Source organism: Ptychodera flava, chromosome 1 (assembly GCF_041260155.1).
Source record: "Ptychodera flava strain L36383 chromosome 1, AS_Pfla_20210202, whole genome shotgun sequence".
Classification (NCBI taxonomy): domain Eukaryota; kingdom Metazoa; phylum Hemichordata; class Enteropneusta; family Ptychoderidae; genus Ptychodera; species Ptychodera flava.
This window is the reverse complement of record NC_091928.1, coordinates 13,379,644-13,399,212: the sequence shown is the minus strand read 5'-3', so window position 1 is coordinate 13,399,212 and position 19,569 is coordinate 13,379,644. Positions and strand designations below refer to the sequence as shown.

Here is a 19,569-nt window from a genome sequence, read left to right as displayed (position 1 = left end):
ATAAAGGCCAAATAATGACAAAATATTGACTAAATCAAGGCATCAATGCAGAATAATGGCAAAAATATTATTTAATTAGTTCCTTATAATGTAAAGAAATGTCGTAATCATGACCAAATAATCACATAACAATGGCCAAATGACACAAGAATGACCTAATCACCAAATAATGGCATAATAATGAGACAAGTTCCAAATCAAGATATCAATGCTGAATAATGGCAAAAGAACCAAATAACCAAATAATTTCATAAAATTGCCAAGACAATATCATAATCATGTTGTAATAATGACCAAATAATCACATGATGAAGGCCAAATAATAACAAAATATTGATTAAATCACCAAATAATGGCATAATAATGATGAGATAACTTCCGAATCAAGACATCAATGCTAAAATAATGGCAAAACAACCGAATTAACCAAATAAGTTCATAATGATGTCAAAACAATATCGTAAACATTTGTAATAATGACCAAATAATCACATAATGAAGGCCAAATAATTACATAATATTGACTTATTCAATCACCAAATAATGGCATAATAATGATGAGATACGTTCCAAATCAGAAACCAATGCTGAATTACGGCAAAACAACAGAATTAATCAAATAAATTTATAATAATGTCAAGACAATATCGTAATCATTTGACAATCATGATCAGATAATCGCATAATAGTGAACAAATAGTGAAATAATATTGACCAGATCATCAAATAATGGCATAGTAATGATTAGCTAAGTTCAAAATCAAGACATCAACGCTGAATAATGACAAAACAAACGAATTACGTAAAATGTTCATAATTATGTCATAATCATGTCATAGTAGTATCCAAATAGTGATATTTATCACCTAAATCACCAAATAATGGATTGATAATGATGAAATGAGTTTAAAGAAAGGTTTAAAGATAATTTTTGTCAAGATAACAGTAGGATAATATCGTAATCATGACCAAATAATCGCATAATAATGGCTAAATAATGACACAATCACCAAATAATGGTATAAAAATGAGGAGATAAGTTCAAAATCCTGATATCAATGCTTAATAATTGCAAACCAACCGAATTAACAAAATAAGTTCATAATTATGTGAAGACAATATCATAGTCATGTTGTGATAATGACCACATAATCACATAATGAAGGCCAAATAATTACATAATATTGACTTAATCACTAAAAATTGGCATAATAATGATGAGATAAGTTCCAAATCAAGAAATTAGTGCTGAATAATAGCAAAACAACTGAATTAATCAAATAAGTTTATAATAATGTCAAGACAATATCGTAATCATGTAAAAATCATGATCAAATAATCGCATAATAGTTGCCAAATAATGAAATAATATTGACCAGATCACTAAATAATGGCATAATAATGATGAGATAAGTTCCGAATCAAGACATCGCTGCTGAATAATGGCAAAACAACTGAATTAATCAAATAAGTTTATAATAATGTCAAGAAAATGTCGTAATCATGTGACAATCATGATTAAATAATCGCATAATAGTTGCCAATGGACATCAAATCAGGTCCAATAATCTATATCATCCAAGGTAAACTATGAAATTTACCAGGTCCAAGGAACATATAGATGATGACAAAGGCAATGGGGCCATCTTGAACCAAGAAATAGTGGTGGTACTAGGTGTCCAGAATAGGTAAGCGTACCCTGCCAGCTAGCCGCACCCGCCAAGATTGACCCAAATAATTGCCAAAATAATTGCCAAATAATGAAATAATATTGACCAGATCACTAAATAATGGCATAATAATGATGAGATAAGTTCCGAATCAAGACATCAACGTTGAATAATGACAAAACAAACGAATTACGAAATAAGTTTATAATTCTGTCATAATCATGTCATAATAGTATCCAAATAATGATATATATCACCTAAATCACCAAATAATGGAATAACAATGATGAAATGAGTTTAAATATAGGTTTAAAGATATTTTTGTCAAGATAACAGTAGGATAATATCGTAATCATGACCAAAAAATCGCACAATAATTGCTAAATAATGACACAATCACCAGATAATGGTACAAAAATGAGGAGATAAGTTCAAAATCCTGATATCAATGCTGAATAATTGCAAAACAACCGAATTAACAAAATAAGTTCATAATTATGTGAAGACAATATCGTAATCATGTTGTAATAATGACCAAATAATCACACATTGAAGGGCAAATAATTACAGAATATTGACTTAATCACCAAATATTGGCATGATAATGATGAGATAAGTTCCAAATCTAGAAATTAGTGCTGAATAATGGCAAAACAACTGAATTAATCAAATAAGTTTATAAAAATGTCAAGACAAAATCGTAATCATGTAACAATCATGATCAAATAATCGCATAATAGTTGCCAAATAATGAAATAATATTGACCAGATCACTAAATAATGGCATGATAATGATGAGATAAGTTCCAAATCAAGACATCAATGCTGAATAATGGCAAAACAACTAAATTAATCAAATGTTTATAATAATGTCAAGAAAATGTCATAATAATGTGACAATCATGATCAAATAATCGCATAATAGTGGCCAAATAGTGAAATAATATTGACCAGATTACCAAATGATGGCATAATAATGATTAGCTAAGTTCCAAATCAAGACAACAACGCTGAAGAAACGAATTACGAAATAAGTTCATAATTCTGTCATAATCATGTCATAATAGTATCCAAATAATGATATTTATCACCTAAATCACCAAATAATGGAATACTAATGATGAAATGAGTTTAAAGAAAGGTTTAAAGACAATTTTTGTCAAGATAACAGGAGGATAATATCGTAATCATGACCAAGTAATCGCATAATATTGGCCAAATAATGACACAATCACCAGATAATGGTACAAAAATGAGGAGATAAGTTTAAAATCCTGATATCAATGTTGAATAATTGCAAAACAACCGAATTAACAAAATAAGTTCGTAATTATGTCAAGACAATATCGTAATCATGTTGTAATAATGACCAAAGAATCACATAATAAAGGCCAACTAATGACAAACTATTGACCAAATCAGCAAATAATGGAGTAATAATACTAAAATGAGTCTAAAAATAGATTGAAAGAAAATTTTGGCTGTGTTCTCACCCCATAGGTGTCACCGTGAGAAGTGTTGGATATTTAAAGAAGTAAACTGTCAAACATTGGCGAATATTTAAAATAAATATGAAACGACAGAAACGAACTAACGCTTGTATTGTCTCGTGTTCACAAACAAGCTCTGCAACAAGAAAACAACAGGCAATTTTTGGTGTCGAGGCTTGTTCTTGATTGCAATCCCCCCGAATTATCTCAGAATCCTTCTCATGTATTCTTGGTCAGCGGAATGCGAGTAGCATTCTTGCAAGAGTCACCGGAGCGAAGCATCATTGGACCTACGAACACGACATTCTCCGATTGGCAGCCTTACACGAATTGACATCACTTCTGTAAATTTCCGAATGAGATCACAAGTAAATCATCCGGGATGAGCCTTCTTTCTTTCATCCTTTTGTATGTTGATAAAACTGAAAAGTAAAAAATTGGAAACAAAATAACATAATTTTTAAAAAAATACGATTCGCAATAGGACGCATATAATCCTATCGACCATATTTCCATGTAAAGAGGTTGAAGTTCATTATAGATCTGATATGAACCGAGAATGGCCCGGTGATTAAATATATTATGCAGTTGTCTGTAACTTGCAACTTTCGCCACAAGTTTGCAACTTCGCAGAAATTGTTATTATCATCATCACGACCAATAGTTATCATAGATAAATTCAAAATAAATCATTCGGCATACAAATATGTAATTAGGAAAAATGCAAATACAAAATTGCTTTGACTGCTGTCATTGTATCACCCCTTTATATTGCAAGTGTAAATGCTTCTCCGCTCAAGTCCTTCAAGCTTTATAGACCAGACTATGGAAGTTCATTAACTATGCGAATCATTAGTTAGTTCATGCGAAACTAATAAAAATCTTTCACTATTGTATGTGACTTTATCATCAGTATACATAGCACTTAAATCAAGTTTGGTCAAGTTCCTCCATTAATCTCTTATTCTGAAAAATTCATTACGTATACAAATTACCAAACAGCTGACACAGCAAATTTCATCAGCTTTGCTCCTGCCCGCCAAGTTGAATGTGTATAATTTAAAATGTTTATCAAAATATTCAAATTAACAATTAACACACTTTTGAGGTAAAGTGTAATACATAGTATTGTTCATGCCAAATGTTTGATAAGTATAATGTCACGATTATTAGCTCATTGACATATGTAATAACTCAACTCACATAATTTAATCGGACTTCTAAGAAAGTTTGGTCATGCACTGCATGAAAACGCAATAATTCAGATAAATTCACATTAATGAGTTGCCTGTATTGTAGAATAATACACGTGAATTCACATGAATCCACATGAATACAGGCTTGCTGAATACAAGAAATGGATTCTTGACTGTATTCATCTGTATATGCACTCTTCAGCTAAAATACAGGCAATAATCCATGCTAATACAGTAAGTATTATAGGGTTTTTATGCAGTGATGCTTATTTGTGGATGTGTGAAAAGTTTGTTGAGTTGACAGTTAGCTCATTTGTATAGTTAATGAACATCTGTAAGTAGATTATATACGAAACCTGAGTACGCTTAATTTGATATAACTGGCTGAGTCCATTGGTCATGGTCAGTTTTTTGTATAGCGAAAAGTTCATGAAAAGGACGTACTGATTGTCACTTCATATACATATCACATGTAATTAGGTTATACATCAAAGCTGTTTTCACTGAATTTAATTTGACTTGTATTGAACTGTTTCCTTGCTTTCGTTGTATAAATGACACAGGCTGTAAAGTGAAATGCGTGTGACTCATGGCAAACGACTCATTTGCACATAAATGGACTTATGTATTAGGCCTCATATCTGATCTGAAAGCTGAATGTATCGGATGTCTTAGGTGCAGTGGTCGTACGAAGATTAACTTATGTTGAAAAACATGAAGGATGTATCATATTAAGTTTAAATCCATTTGCATACTGAATGAAGTTTTGCCATGAGGCTTCATGCGAAAATTGAATGTACAGCGTAATACCAGCTTTTGTGGTATATTGAACATTTTATAGTCGTTTGAAAGTAAGTAGTAGTTCATTTTCATATATAATGAAATTTTGAAAGAAGGCCACAGTCAACACTAAATTCCTAGTTTATTTATTATAGCGTAACGTTTTCACAAGTTGGCTACCTAAGTCTCACATTTATTGCATTACAAGATAAGTGCACAATAATAGCCTTACACAATGACGCAAAACTTAGGCCGGGATTATAAGCGTAAAATATCCTGACAATTTTCTTTAGCAACAAATGAGTATTTTCGTTATGGAAACACTATAATTTTTATTATTTTCATTTTCAGTTCGTGCCTGTATTTATAATTACTGAAGCATCAGCCGATTAATTACACTTCACCACTTGACTCATGTACTATAACTAAAAATTAGTTCATAAAACGTACACACGCATTTGATATTTAGTCGCATAACTTACGTCTAAATTTGTATTGACCGCCGATTGCTGTTGTTTTTCTTCATCTTTATGACTGATATGGTGTAGAGGAAAGGGTTAATGGCTGAGTTGATAGGCAAGATGAAGACTGCAGTCCAAGCATAAACAGATCCTGGAATTGTGACTGTATCAGTCATTGCCAGCATACCCATTACAGCGATTGGAACCCAGCAGAAGAAGTCAGTCAGCACTATCAGCGTCATTCGTTTTGCTATGGCTGCGTTTTCTCTGGCTGTCTGTTGTAGTTGAACATCAGTGGCCAAAGTTGTGCGTCGTATAGCAAGGTACATGGTCAGATACAGAATTGATATAGCAATAAAGGACAGGAAGTTCAGGAAGATGAAAATGGCAACTGAGTATATCCATCCGGGTGTTTGTTCGTTGGTTAGGTAGAGAGATAGGCAGACTGGAGAACGACTGTAGAAGCTATCGCCGAAGTAGGGGATACCTAAAAGAGGCAGAAAGCTAAGAAATGCAACGGCTATCCAACCAACAACCATAATTATGATGGTAGTTTTCAGTTGTATCCGAATAAACTTCAGAGGAAATACTATCGAAAGAAAGCGGTCCAATGTAATACCTGTCAGGGAAAAGACCGACATCTCACTTGACAGCGATGCAAGGAAACCAGCAAAACTACACAATGGGCTATTTCTCCAGAAGTCGTCATAGGTGACGTAAACACCACGGTAATTCATGTCAACTGAAGCAATTATCAACATGAATATCCCCATCAAGAAATCAGCTACAGCCAGGTTCCAAATGAGGAAGGTGTGAACTTTTCCCAAGTCCTTCTCTTGATTCGCCAAACGATGACGAAGAGGTTGCCGAAAAAGGCCGCTATTCCCAGCAACCAGATAGACCATCTTAAAACTTGATTGGCCATGAGGTCTTCACATGATGAGAATGCATCAGCAGGCGGTGAGCATACTTGCACTTCTTGGCGTTTTCTGACCATGCAACAGTATTTATAAGCATCGGTATATCTGAAAATGTATAAAAGATAAACATATAATAAAAGTATTTCATGAGAAAGCGATGACGAATGAGCATTTCCAAACGAACAATATATGATATTGAGGTTATCGAGGTTACACACACCTAAAGGCAGACGCCATCAAGACTCAAAATTGGGCTATTATGACAGAAACAGTACGACATCTAGATCTGTATTAAAGCTGCGGCGGCGCACTTGAAGAGTTCACGTCAAAGCTAACATTTAATTACAAAACTTTATTAAATATGCAAATTGACCCTTGATAAACTTGACCCTGGTCGATGTTTCATAGCACAGTTAGATATTTATCAAATCACTATCTGTAGCAGGCTTCACCAAATTTGTTGCCGAAATTAGTGTTATAATTATAAAGCTCATTAAATATGTAAATGAACCCTTCATTAACGTCACACTTCTAAATTCTCTACAACACAGTCAGATGTCTGTCGGATCAATATCTGCAGCACATAACATCAAATTTGGTGCATTTATTGCGGAGATATATGACTAATTACAAAACTTCATAAAATGTGCAAATGAGATATTTAATTAACTTGACACTGCCCAATGCCTTTCAGTACAATGAGATATTTATCAGATCAATATCTGTAGCAGGTTTCACCGAATTGGATAACGTAATTTTAGAATTATTCACCTAACTACAAAGTTCATTAAATACGCAAATGAAACCTTAATTAACTTCACACTACTTAATGCTTTTACACCACAGTTAGTTATCTATCGGATCAGTATCTGCAGCAGATTTCATCAATTATTTTGGAGTTTTATGACTAATTACAAAACTTCATTAATATGCAATTGAGCTACTCATGAACTTGACACTACCAATATTTGTTGTCTGTATCATCAAATTTGCCGCAGGAATTTCAGAGTTGTGTCACCTATTACAAAAGTTCATTAAATATGCAAATGAGCAGATAATTTACATGACGCTCACAGTATCATCATAATGCTCCGAGATTGTCATCTGTGCAAAGTTTCATGAAATTTTGTGCAGTATTTCTTGATATATATTGACACTGTCATTATTGTCTCCATAAGGAGAACATTATATGATAACAAACTATATTGCTTAACTTCATAATATGCAAGCCACACTTACCAAAATTTAAACAGTTCTTGCAAGTAGCATATGGTATCTGTCTACCAAATCCGACTTGAAACCGTTCAGGCGTTAATGAGTTATTTTGTAAATAGACAGACACACACACATACTCCACACACACATGGACAGACAGACAGACAGACAGACATCGCATGACATTAGCTCACGTTTGTCAACACGTGAGCTAAAAACAATTAAAAACCAAGGATTATGGCAAAATGACTACATTTAGAGTATTGACATGATACTTACAATTCAGCGAGTCCTGTCAACGGTATAAACAGCTCAGAACTTTCGGCCTGGAATAAATTTCCTGTAAGATGCCTGCAGAAGGGAGAAATTGTAGATATGTGAACCTTAACGCTCTGAAAACATCTAATTATCAGTTGACAACTTGACGTTTTCATATATAAACTGATAATATCATTTGTTGAAGTGTAAGTTCCAAATTATGTGAATAAACATCTTAAGTTACAATCAAACGCTTTGTTACACTCGATTGACATTTTTTGAAATATCGCAATAAAAATTATGAATTACTTATCATGACAGTGTAGGGATTGCTTGATGCTTGATTTTTAAGACTCTCATTTACAGATTTTTAAAATTAGTATTAAAACTAATAATAATGATCTTTTAATATTGACAAGAGAATAGTGTAATCATGTCGTAAAAGTATATTTTGAAGCAACACTAAAGATGATGACTTTTATACTTACAGTGTGTGAAGATTATAAAGACCTGTAAACGCCCCATAGTTAATAAAAACAATGTTGTTTCCGGTTAAAATTCTGCGAAGAAAATGCAAATACGTAGAATTAGATGTTATCTTGCCACTTGCCATAATGGATCATGTTATGGTGCAAGTATGTCGTCTACATCAAGAGGCTCACATTCGTGCCATTTGTTTGCTTCATAGCAATGAGAAACAACCAGACCTCTGAGACTACGCTACCCTGCCAATGCCTCCTAGGCAGAATTTACCTAGGGGACAAGTACTGAGAAAGTAATATTTCTAAAACACTTTGCTGATCTGCTGTTTGTACTGACTAAATTTGTATTCTTTGTTACTAAGAAATCGGGTAAAAGTTTTTAGAAGGCTTTTGGCTAAAATTCTCCATCAGTTAATAGGTTTCTATTTCTCATGCTAAGAACTATTGCCAGGGATGTTTATAGAATTTGACCTGTGGTAAGTGGCGCCTGATGTAAGCTACTACAATTCCTTTAAGAAAACGAGTTTTTCAATCACAAGTTATCTTTAAACCCGGCGAATTGACGTCTTTAACTCTAGGCTAAAATCTAAACTTCTTGAGAACGAGACGACTTAATCGGCCCTCTACTTACAGCATTCGAAGATTTTGCAGTCCGTAAAATGTATTTGCTTCAATAGTACGTATTTTGTTAGCTCCAAGGTTTCTAAAATTAATAAAAATTAAGGAAAGAGTTAGCAACAGTGGTTAATTGAAATCAAAGTTGGTATGGTCGCTTGTGATTATTAACCAAATCACGTCTTGATATTTAAAATTTACACCACAGAGGAATTGTAGATTGAGCCACACCATTGACGATAATCCGCTCTAACATTCATTACAATAACACCACACGCGAAATTATGCACAAGAGAAGATCTTAGATGGAAGTGACGTAAATTTAGATTAATCCATACCAACAGAAACTAGGAAATACATTTTTAATGTCCTTCTCATTGACCTTTCGTGGTATGTAAATGATGTATCTTTAGCATTTAATGTTCTGTTTGTCATGTATTCTTTCTTGTTCTCCTCCAAAGTATTTAACTCTATATATATATATATATATATATATATATATATATATATATATATATATATATATATATATATATATATATATATATATATATATATATATATATATATATATATATATATATATATGGATTCAACTTTTCAACATAATCTCTGTGTCTGTCCAGTACGGATAAGAATTTATGTGTTGACAATAACAGAGCATGAAACAGGTTTGTCATGCCTATACTGTTTACTTCAACATATTATAGGGAAAGCAATGACAGCATGCACCTATTTGATAAAGCTGAAAAGTGATGAAAATGTCCAAGACGTTACCACTTTTGTCAATTAATAAGTACTAATTTAGCTAATGTAACACTGGATAAAATGTTTGATATGTGTTTAACATATTTACGTAAATTGATGTATATGGTACACAATATTAATTGCATACGCTACGTATATCTTTGTATATGGGACATTCCAATACGCTGGTATGCGTAGCGTATTTCTATGGAGATCATGAGTATAAGTACTGCAGATCTTTGCACACTAAGTGTACACTGTAGTTTCGGATTATTTTAGTATACGTACGTGTATACTTAACGTATTTGACATGTGTACAGAATCAGTATATGTGTGTATATTATTGTATATCAAGCTTTTAGGCCAGTGTAAGCTTTTCAGAAGTGGAAATGTTGTGCTACCTATTAATGGGCATACTTACAACAAGTACAGGTTTTTCAGGAATTCAAATTGTCTTGGGCGTATCTTAATTATTGAATTATTTGAAAGATCTCTGAAAAAAGTTTAGAAAGACACAACTTGCCTATTACACATAAATCATTACATCCTACTTTCTCGTTATACCTTGCTCTAGCCAAAAGGTCATCACTTCCGTTTCTGGGCAAATTAGTGCATGTCAGGCTTTGGCTGGAGTAATTCACAGGCAGTAGATTAAACAAGAAATAATAATTAAAATTGTGACTTGAAAGCATGTCATTTGAAAAACATGATGACTTTAACACATGGTAACTTGAAAATACAGTGATCTGAAATCCTGGTGATTTGACAACTTGGCTAGATCAAAATATGGTTATTTGAAAACAGGTGATTTGAAAACCTGATGATTCGAAAACACAGTGATTTGAAAGCATGGTGATATGGTGAATTCAGTTTATTTGGTGATTTGAAAACTTGAACATGATGATTTGAAAGAGAAGGTTATTCCAAAACAGAGATTTGAAGGCAAGGTGATTCGAAATTATGGTGATCTGAAAACATGAGGGGATGAAATAGAAATGTAAGAAGTAGACTATACACTACTTACAGTTCTCCCAGTAATTGAAAATAGCGGAAATCGACTTGCGTAACATCAACGTCATTTCCGGTCATATTCCTGGTGGCAAAAGACAGTACATCTGAATGCATAATTTAATTATGCAAGTTTTCTTTAAAGATCAGATTCGTTGGTTGTAAAAGGGCATGAGCACAGTTGTCTGAATAGTATGTAAAAAATTACCTCCCTCTTGTGCTATTGATTTTCACAAAAAATTAAGTTAGGCTGATTATTTCATGAAAAAAACGAGTCAAAATTGATCCATCGATAAAGGGGTTGATGTAACTAATGAAGTAACAATAACTTGATTAATGTTGCCTAGAAGACGGTGCAAGGTTATGGAGACTCACAGTTTCTTGATATCCTGACCATTAAACAATGGAAAGGAACTCATCGACTGGTATGCACAATCAATAACAGATCCATAACAAGTACAATCAAAGGGGCAGATAAGACCTGAAAGAAAAGGGGAAATGTCACATTTGTAATGGAAAATTGAGACATTTTGTGACATTGAAGTGTACAGGAATCTAATCAGATTGGGGATGTGAGCCTCTGCGCTGCTCTTAGTTAAAAATACTACTAGGCGTGTCTGGCCTACTCCGGCCTCTTCCTTCGATAGGACAAAGTTTTCGCTCCCTTACCACATAGCAGCTCATCATCGCCGTGCCAACACTGTTTGACGCCATCACATTTCTGAGATACCGGTATACAGTTTTTCTCTCCATGACAACGATAATGTCCTTGGCACTGGTAATCTCCTGCGTTCACAAAGAAAAACAAACTCGTTAAGGCTTGTGCGACTGATATTTTGAAATGGTTATATTGGCTAAGATGACGGAATAAAAACATGTTTACTACATCATCAATTTCCGCGCATCTTGCTTTCTTTTAGATGACGTCTTACGTTTGTTATTCAAATTCCTTAGCTATTTGCGGCCTCTGCTGCTTGGTGATTGGGTACCATGCGTTGTGGGTTCGAGCCCGATTGAAAACCACCGCATTCCATTCGTTTTAGTCGTAAAATAACTTACTTCGTTGCAGTTCATCTCTCGGAAAATTCATCTATTTTCATAGATAGAACTTAATGTATGGGTGCATGAATTATGACAATAGATCCATTTGATATTCAAAAGGTAACATTATACACTAATCACGAGTAGAAGGTTCCAACAAGAAAGAGGTAAAAAACTGAAACCTGAAAGTTCAATGTATGCCCTAACAAAGATTGCAAGGATTCTAATCTCTTTCGGGAATGAAACAGTAAATCAACTACTGATACTCGTCCCACAGGAAATATAAAGAATCTAACACTGAAAAAGTTGTCGCGATTGCATTAAATAATTTGTGGTATTTTGGTCGACGGAAATCGGTCTCCCTAATGACACAATTCAAACGATAACGTGATTTGCACTTCAACTTTACATCACTTACCACAGTTCTCTTCATCAGAGCCTCGTGGACAGTCAAAAATACCATCACATCGCCTATGGAGCGGTATGCAGTAGGCATCAGGACACTTAAACATATCATCACGACAATTAAAAAGTTCTGAAAAAGAATGGTAAAGATTGATAGGCAATTTATTTTTCTAGGCGTTCGCTTTGCTTCAAATCATATGTTCTTCTTTCGTTGTGAAGAAGACAGTTATGGGACAATAGCTGCATACCTAAATGCAATTTTAATAAAGTTTTCCCTTGTTATTATTTTAATTACGTTCGAATTCAATGTGTCGGCCTTGAATTTAACACTTTGTGAACAACATGAACTTAATATTTTGTGAAAAATATGAAATTTAACACTTGACATAGAAATTATAGTCAATTTATAACGTTGAGCATTACGCACGTATAAGCTGTGCTGTAAAATGTAAAACAGGCGATATATTGACATATAACGACAAATTATGGAAGATAAATCAAGAGTAGAAGTTATAGAGCTTTTAATGCCCTCCTTATATAATTTGATGAGTAACCAAAACGTAAAACAAACAAACAAACAAACAAGCAAAACAAACAACAAAAAAATAAATCAAACAATACATAATTAAATGAATGAAATTAATAAATAGATCCCACAAAACAAAATAATAAATTAACAGAATACATATTTAATAAATAAATAATTTAATAAATTAATAGATCAATAAATAATGAGTTACTAAAGGGTCATCGAAAGCATACCACAATTCCTGAGATGGGTGACGTCACGACATCCCCTTTGATAGCCATACTGATCAAAATCGTAGATACACATCCACTTGCGGTCTACGCATGGACCATTATGGCATCTGAATTCTTCAACACTACAACTCTGAATTGGCATTTCGACGTCTTCCGATGAGCTAGAGACAGTACCACCGTAGTGACAATCCGTTTCGTCCTCCCGTTCGTTGCCTCCGCAGTCTAACTCTCCGTCGCACTGCGCATGTTCGGGTATACAGTCAACGTAGTAACATTGGAATCCCTTACACACATCTGTAAATATAGGGTAGCTAAGTGATATCGTAAAAGTGAATTTATTACGTCCAAACGCGCAAACTTTCTATGTAGAACTTAAAGACATTCCATTCGAAATCAAAGAACACAACCAGGGTTCATTGTGCAAAATTCAGTACTAGAGAGGCTAGTTACCAAATATTTCCAGGTACTCGAAGTTCAAAACGGAGGCCATACCCGTATTAACTCGTTCGGGAAAAATAACATTTGCGATTATCATAAAAATATGCTGGTTAATACTTCTGTTACTCAATGGGCTTCAAAATGAGCCCCAAAAGTGGTAGAAAAACACGAATAATTAAGCAATAACCCCGCCGCAGGAGGGTATACAAGAGATTTTGGTACAATGCGCGACATATAGCACGAGCCGATATGCGAGTGCTATATGTCGCGCATTGCACCAAAATCGAGTGTATACCCGTGTGCGAAGGGGGTATTGCTATTATATTATATCAACTTGTGTGTCTTTGCTGTGTTACTTGGGTATTTTCATCACTCTAAGCCCCAAATGCAGAAAACGGACGTCTGGGAGATCGAACGTCGGAAATTCTGCGCCGGAGACCGAGCATTTTTATATTGGGATTACGTACAGTTACACAGTATCCTACGATAAACCGCATTACGTTCATATCGCATGTCGCATGCAACACGAACACTATACTTGTCAAAAATATATTTTCTGCAGTCACACAGAAAACGGGTTAAGAATTCAAATCAAAAGAAAAAAGTAACAATTATTTTCGTAAATTTACATAAGAACAATAGTCCTGGCTATTTGGCATACTAAAAATAGATTTGTCTCATTCTGTACCACATACGCGTATACGATATACGACGACCGTTGCGACATTCAGAGGTGGCACAGTGAAGTTACAGGATCTATTTTTGATGGATAATTTGGACGTTAATTGTACCAGAAAATAAGCAGTTTTGAAATGACCCAGACTTGCGATGACTACAACTGTGATGAACTGTTGTGCAGAGTGTGTTGCGAGTCATCCAATTGTTATTTTGAACTTTTTGGTCTAAATTGTTAGGACACCCCAGTCTGTTACAGCCCAAACTTTGGTAAAGAATATCTGACATACCGTTACTGTGAGGAAGTGTCAATTTATTTGTGTATGAACGAATACTATCTTCATTTTAAAGAGCGGTAGGATATATCGCGTCTCGACTCCCGCAATATCAAGCAAAGTTCACGGTGCGCTATGTCGCCCTAATATTTGTGTGCATCACACCCCGAATGTGCTGCTTCAGAGATGTCTTTCATCATGTATCCCAACTTATTTACACCAAGAGGTGAGTTACAGACCCACACTTTATCTGTGTATCAAAATTCGGTCTCCGGTCTTTGAAACAAAGTGGACTGTTTCGGTTTTTCTCGAGGGTCTATGGTTTAGATAGGTACGTTCAAATGCACCGACCGGGCAATTTTCGAAAATGCTGGTTTAGGGGCCCGTTTTACCACCGCTATCAGTGCTAAAACAGTATTTTAGCATCGGTGGAATGAGCTCTCGTCCAATCAGAATGGCGCATGGTAGCATGATATAATATAATATAACTTTGAGAGTCTAAATATCTGTTTACCTTCCACTTCTGTTTTGGTAATTAGAGAAACTGTTAGTATCGCAGCATAATATCAGTCTGTATGAGTTTTCTTTAAAAGTTTCGACTGTCCGATTAATGTATGTTAATATTTGGAAAATGTGCCAACAAGAGGTAAAATACACACCCGCGTGGTTTTACCCTTACATTCAATACTTAGTTTAATCATAAATTGAATTGCATTGCCCGTCGACTTCGTAAAACCCCTTTAATTGCTTTCAATGGAACGGGGAATGCACGAGTTATGTGTAATTACCGAAGCGCTACGTGACTACAATTCTTTTGGATACGTATTAATTATCCATGTGTAGTTTTCATTCAAGCTCAAAGTTAAGAAATCGTATGGCATGACATTACCGCAATACTTTTCATCAGATCCATCGTAACAGTCCTCCATAAGATCGCAATGCTTTGACTTATCCACACATTGGTTGTTGTCACATTTGAACTGATCCACTGTGCAGTTTGGATACACTGGAAAAAGTATATGTACTTTGATCATGAATTGCATTTCCTTGCCCGTTAACCTCGCAGAACCCCACCAATATCGTCTCAATGGAATAGGGAACACACGACTTATGTGTAATTTACCTAAGCGCTACGTGACGACAATGCTTTCGGACAATTTTCTTTAGCAATTCCTGAGGTTTGGAAGTGGATCAAGAATGCCAATAGTTTTAGAGGTTGTAGCAGTGAATAGTGTACAAACGCCATGAAATCGTGTAGAAGCTGTCATTATGATGACAAAGAATATAAATATTGATATGTTGTTCGATTGTTATCTTTTTTAATAGAACACACACTGAGTGAAAACTACCATATATTACCACAATTTTCTTCATCACTGTTGTCGCCACAGTTGTCGATGAAATCACAGTAAAACGTCATCGACACACACTTTCCATTTTCACATTGGAAGGAATTCGTTGGGCAAGCTACCGCCATATCTGCAGAACAAATATGAATTGCCATCAATTACACCATTGTGCATTGTCAGTATTCAAGTAGTACGTGATAAAGCGCCACAAATTTCAAAGTAATGAGAAAAAAGCAGCCCAATGAAAAATTTTTACAAAATTAACTAAAGGTTTAAGATGGTGATTCTTTAGTTTCTTCTCACTTCTTGTATATTTCACACGTTTTATCAACTCAAGTAGAGGAGGTCTATCTTCACTTACTGCATCCTATCTCATCAGAGCCATTGATACAATCTGTGTTTCCATCGCATACATAAACAGAATGAATGCACTCATTGCCTGCACATTCAAACGCCTCAACGCCGCACGTGTGTGTCGTCACTGCAAACAAGTACAAATTACTGCGGAGTTAAATCAAGATAGTCGGCGACCAACACAGGCATTGGATGTTTAACCAATAAGCTTTGTTAAAAGACATTACATGATAACACCTGATAAAAATATAAACACATAATAAAACGTTAGTTTATCGTATATCATTTACAAACAATGCGATTTCAATGAAAAAAAACTTAAACGAGTCTTTCACACGATCCGCCGTGTTTACAAATACCTCGTACATAAATGGAATTAAGAAAACAACGGTTACTTGATGCCCATGTCATACACATCTCTAAAGCAATTTCCTCGTCACAATCCATTAATCCAACTGTCCAATCAGATGCATCCATGCCCAGACATGCTCTGGAATTGTCGACGTCAGCGACTTGCTTATCTTTGTTGACACCGATGTAACATCCAGTCTTGTTGTCTGCGGCGGTTGCACAGTCACCTCCGATCAGTTCGATGACATCATCGTTTACCGCGATATCTTTCACAAGCAGTATATACCCCGTTACGTTTATAGACCAAACGTGGCTGAGATAGTAGGATATAGTCTGTAGTTCTAGTCGGTTTATATCCTTAAAATCAGTGTTGAGATTTGAGCACTGTTCCTCTGCTCCAATGTGTTTTTTTCTAGTTTGAAACAAATCTTTTCCTGTCTTCCCCAAGAAGAATCTTTACAAGCTGTGAAAAATTACGTCACAGACATTTAATGAACACATACGTACATGTATTTACATTCATACGGTGTATTCACGATGGGTTTTGTCATCTTTGATTGTAGTCCTGCCATTAATGTCAAGTAACAGAGTTTTGTATGACACCCGTATTATAAAATATTCTGGTAATCTGTCGTTATTTAAGAGTCGTATATCATTCGAAAATTCTTGCATTGTTTTGCTAAGAAATCTTCAATTTCTGACAATGAAATGAATTACCTTTTTGATGCATTGCAAAAAGTTACCATCATGGTTGAGAGTTGCGGATAGGCACGTAAGCAAACGGAAAATGATAATTCAAATTTGCGATTAGATAAATGTAGGCATATCAAGTGACCTTTTTATGTTTGAAACATTTTAAATGCATACAATTATTACAACGAAAACCACGGTTATCAAAGTAAGAAAATTAATACTTGCCGTAGTGAGACACGCCGACATACGAGTCACTTTCTGGTTCTCCGGAAACCGCGGCGGGTTTCTTACAAATAAACTGTTTAACTGTATTTAAACCACACGAAACATCATGCCACTGATCGGTGCGATGAAAATCGACCATATCAATCACAGAACACGCTTCAAATCTAGCGCCATCCGGTTGGTTGTAATCGTCATCATATCTGGCCTTTGCCCTATCAAACAAACAAACAGTTAAATGCTCTCAATAACAGAATCGCTTGTGATGACTTTCAGGACAGTTTCACTAAATTTGTCGTCCTCTTTCAAAACTACGTGTTGTAGTTTCTATTTTACGTTGGTGGTTATTGCTGCCGTTAACCATGTTTGAAATTGTAAATGGCCATGATGGAAAATAAAATTCCTGATTTTAAGATAGCTATGCAAATGGAAATTTTGTTTATTCAATAAGCTTCAACATGAGCCCATATAAGTGGTAGGCCAAAATAGTCTTGCCAAAGTTTGAGAGTCCGAATATCTGTCTTTGAACCGCATTTTATCTTTTAGTGTTTTAAATCTGCAAAAATTTAAGACGAATGAATTATAGAGTCAAAGAACATTGTTAAATTAGTCCATTTCACTATGAAGCATTTTGAAATGACTGCCTCAAAATTATTAATTATGAATTTTTTCAGGTCCAGTGTTTCATGAACTCTACTCGAGGCAATAGGAACCCGAGACCACGGCAATTGTCAGAGGCTCGGCGGGAGATACGCGTTGTGGCCCGCCGAAGCCGGACGTGGGCGACACAGCGTTGGGGAGAGGCGAGTCTTCCAACTTGGACTTAAGAACTGGGACAAGGTATGATTATCAATTGAAGATAGTAACGTTCTGCAAATGTACATACCAGTCGGAATAACTCATTGGATTTCCATCTGTCCATCTATATGTACCACTTTGGAGTACGTGTGACAAACCTAAACAGCCAATAAAATAATCTGAATTACACTCAAGAATATAATGCTTCCAGCATACGAAATCGAGGTTTAGAAAACAAGCAAAAATAGCGCATACTGTACAAAGGTGCCGTTTAGTTGTAACTCCGTGAATTTCAAAATGAGTCCCAACAAGTTTGAGGGTCTTAATATGTGTCTCAAAGGCGCATACTATCGAAAATAGGGTGTATCATTCAGTGGTGAGAAACACATGGTACAACTTTCATAATTTGATCTGCCTGCTGCACATAAGTTAATATTATACTTTTCTAAAAAATGGTTGCGTAAAGATCTGTCTTGAGAATAGTGACTGCCTGGTGCATAAGTTGGGCACTCAAGAATTCTACCAATTCTCTATTTGAAGAATTTTAATCTATATCTTGAACCAATCCTTTGATAGTGTACTTAATGGCAGAAATGAATATCACGGTGTCAGAATTACTGAAAATAGTCTATGGATTAAAAGATCTTACATGTGCCTTCAAACTGAATAATCGGTTAATTCTTACCTATGTAAGTTTTGCTGTCGCCATGTAACCAAACCCTTGACAGTGAATAGATAATAAAGTTCGACTCTTCGCGGTTCAGAATGCTGACCAGATTGGCGCAACTTGGTGACATTTACCTTCGGCTTGGTTCCATGTCAGTCCAGTCTCCTCCCGACTGACCCTGTAGCAGTCCTTTCCAAACTGAATCCAACAGTGTTCACACTCGTAGACTAAAATACAACCAAAGGTTTTCCATCAATCTTGATACAGAGGACACACTAACATATGTGGAGGCTATGGCATAAAGTATGAGCCATGGAACAGAACAATTTGTGTACAGTGTGCAATATCATATTTAGGTAGTATTGGCCACAAAAGTGAAAGACAAACTTTTGGTCAAACTTTCCTTTACCATTTTCTTTCAAAATTAGCAATGTATGCAGGATGCAACTGTTAGCACCAGATAAACAAACTGCTTTGAATCTACCGATATTTGAAATTCAAAATGGCTGCCATCCTTAATAACTTACTAAAAAACCCTAAATTTTGGATTTTCTCAGATATAAGACGTTCAAAACGTTAATCACTCACAGAGCTTAAGAAACGACCCCACGCGAATAGTACATCAGAAAAAAAAACTGTTGTGAAAATATCGAGAGTCCGAATATCTGCCCCAGAGGTGAATTCTACCTTGAAATGA

The 19,569-nt window shown here is 35.0% G+C and overlaps 3 protein-coding genes across 5 annotated transcripts in view; all 3 read right to left on the bottom strand.

Moving 5' to 3' along the window:
- Nucleotides 1–19,569, bottom strand: part of LOC139130895 (uncharacterized) — a 140,908-nt gene that overhangs the window by 41,807 nt on the left and 79,532 nt on the right. The gene's annotated exons all lie outside the window — the stretch shown is intronic.
- LOC139130593 (G-protein coupled receptor GRL101-like) lies at nucleotides 48–19,029 on the bottom strand. 3 transcript variants are annotated; one of them, XM_070696351.1, is made up of 19 exons: nucleotides 18,891–19,029; nucleotides 18,294–18,363; nucleotides 17,411–17,622; nucleotides 16,537–16,955; nucleotides 16,149–16,268; nucleotides 15,798–15,917; nucleotides 15,328–15,444; nucleotides 13,051–13,344; nucleotides 12,302–12,418; nucleotides 11,512–11,628; nucleotides 11,218–11,323; nucleotides 10,859–10,927; nucleotides 10,256–10,327; nucleotides 9,104–9,175; nucleotides 8,479–8,550; nucleotides 8,012–8,083; nucleotides 6,217–6,622; nucleotides 5,619–6,084; nucleotides 48–3,582 (listed from the first exon to the last, which is right to left on the bottom strand). In XM_070696351.1, exons 4-17 carry the CDS (start codon nucleotides 16,616–16,618, stop codon nucleotides 6,382–6,384), a joined length of 1,671 nt encoding a protein of 556 aa, XP_070552452.1. In that variant the 5' UTR covers nucleotides 16,619–16,955; nucleotides 17,411–17,622; nucleotides 18,294–18,363; nucleotides 18,891–19,029; the 3' UTR covers nucleotides 48–3,582; nucleotides 5,619–6,084; nucleotides 6,217–6,381. The 3 variants fall into 3 exon arrangements, with proteins under 3 accessions (XP_070552452.1, XP_070552445.1, XP_070552459.1); XM_070696344.1 differs by having other exon boundaries at nucleotides 5,619–6,622; XM_070696358.1 differs by lacking the exon at nucleotides 10,256–10,327 and having other exon boundaries at nucleotides 5,619–6,622.
- LOC139142941 (G-protein coupled receptor GRL101-like) lies at nucleotides 5,621–6,334 on the bottom strand. The gene has a single exon (XM_070713140.1). The coding sequence runs from the start codon at nucleotides 6,332–6,334 to the stop codon at nucleotides 5,621–5,623; it is 714 nt and encodes a 237-aa protein (XP_070569241.1).

What these genes read in the sequence shown, in the direction of transcription:
- LOC139142941 (XM_070713140.1), bottom strand. Translation starts at nt 6,334, where the DNA reads ATGAATTACCGTGGTGTTTACGTCACCTATGACGACTTCTGGAGAAAT.
- LOC139130593 (XM_070696344.1), bottom strand. Translation starts at nt 16,618, where the DNA reads ATGGATGCATCTGATTGGACAGTTGGATTAATGGATTGTGACGAGGAA. An exon ending in ATCTGATGAAAAGTATTGCG is followed by an intron (nt 13,345 to 15,327) that starts GTAATGTCATGC and finishes CTATATTTACAG; the next exon opens with ATGTGTGTAAGGGATTCCAA. An exon ending in TTGACAGGACTCGCTGAATT is followed by an intron (nt 6,623 to 8,011) that starts GTAAGTATCATG and finishes ATACATTTTCAG; the next exon opens with ATATACCGATGCTTATAAAT.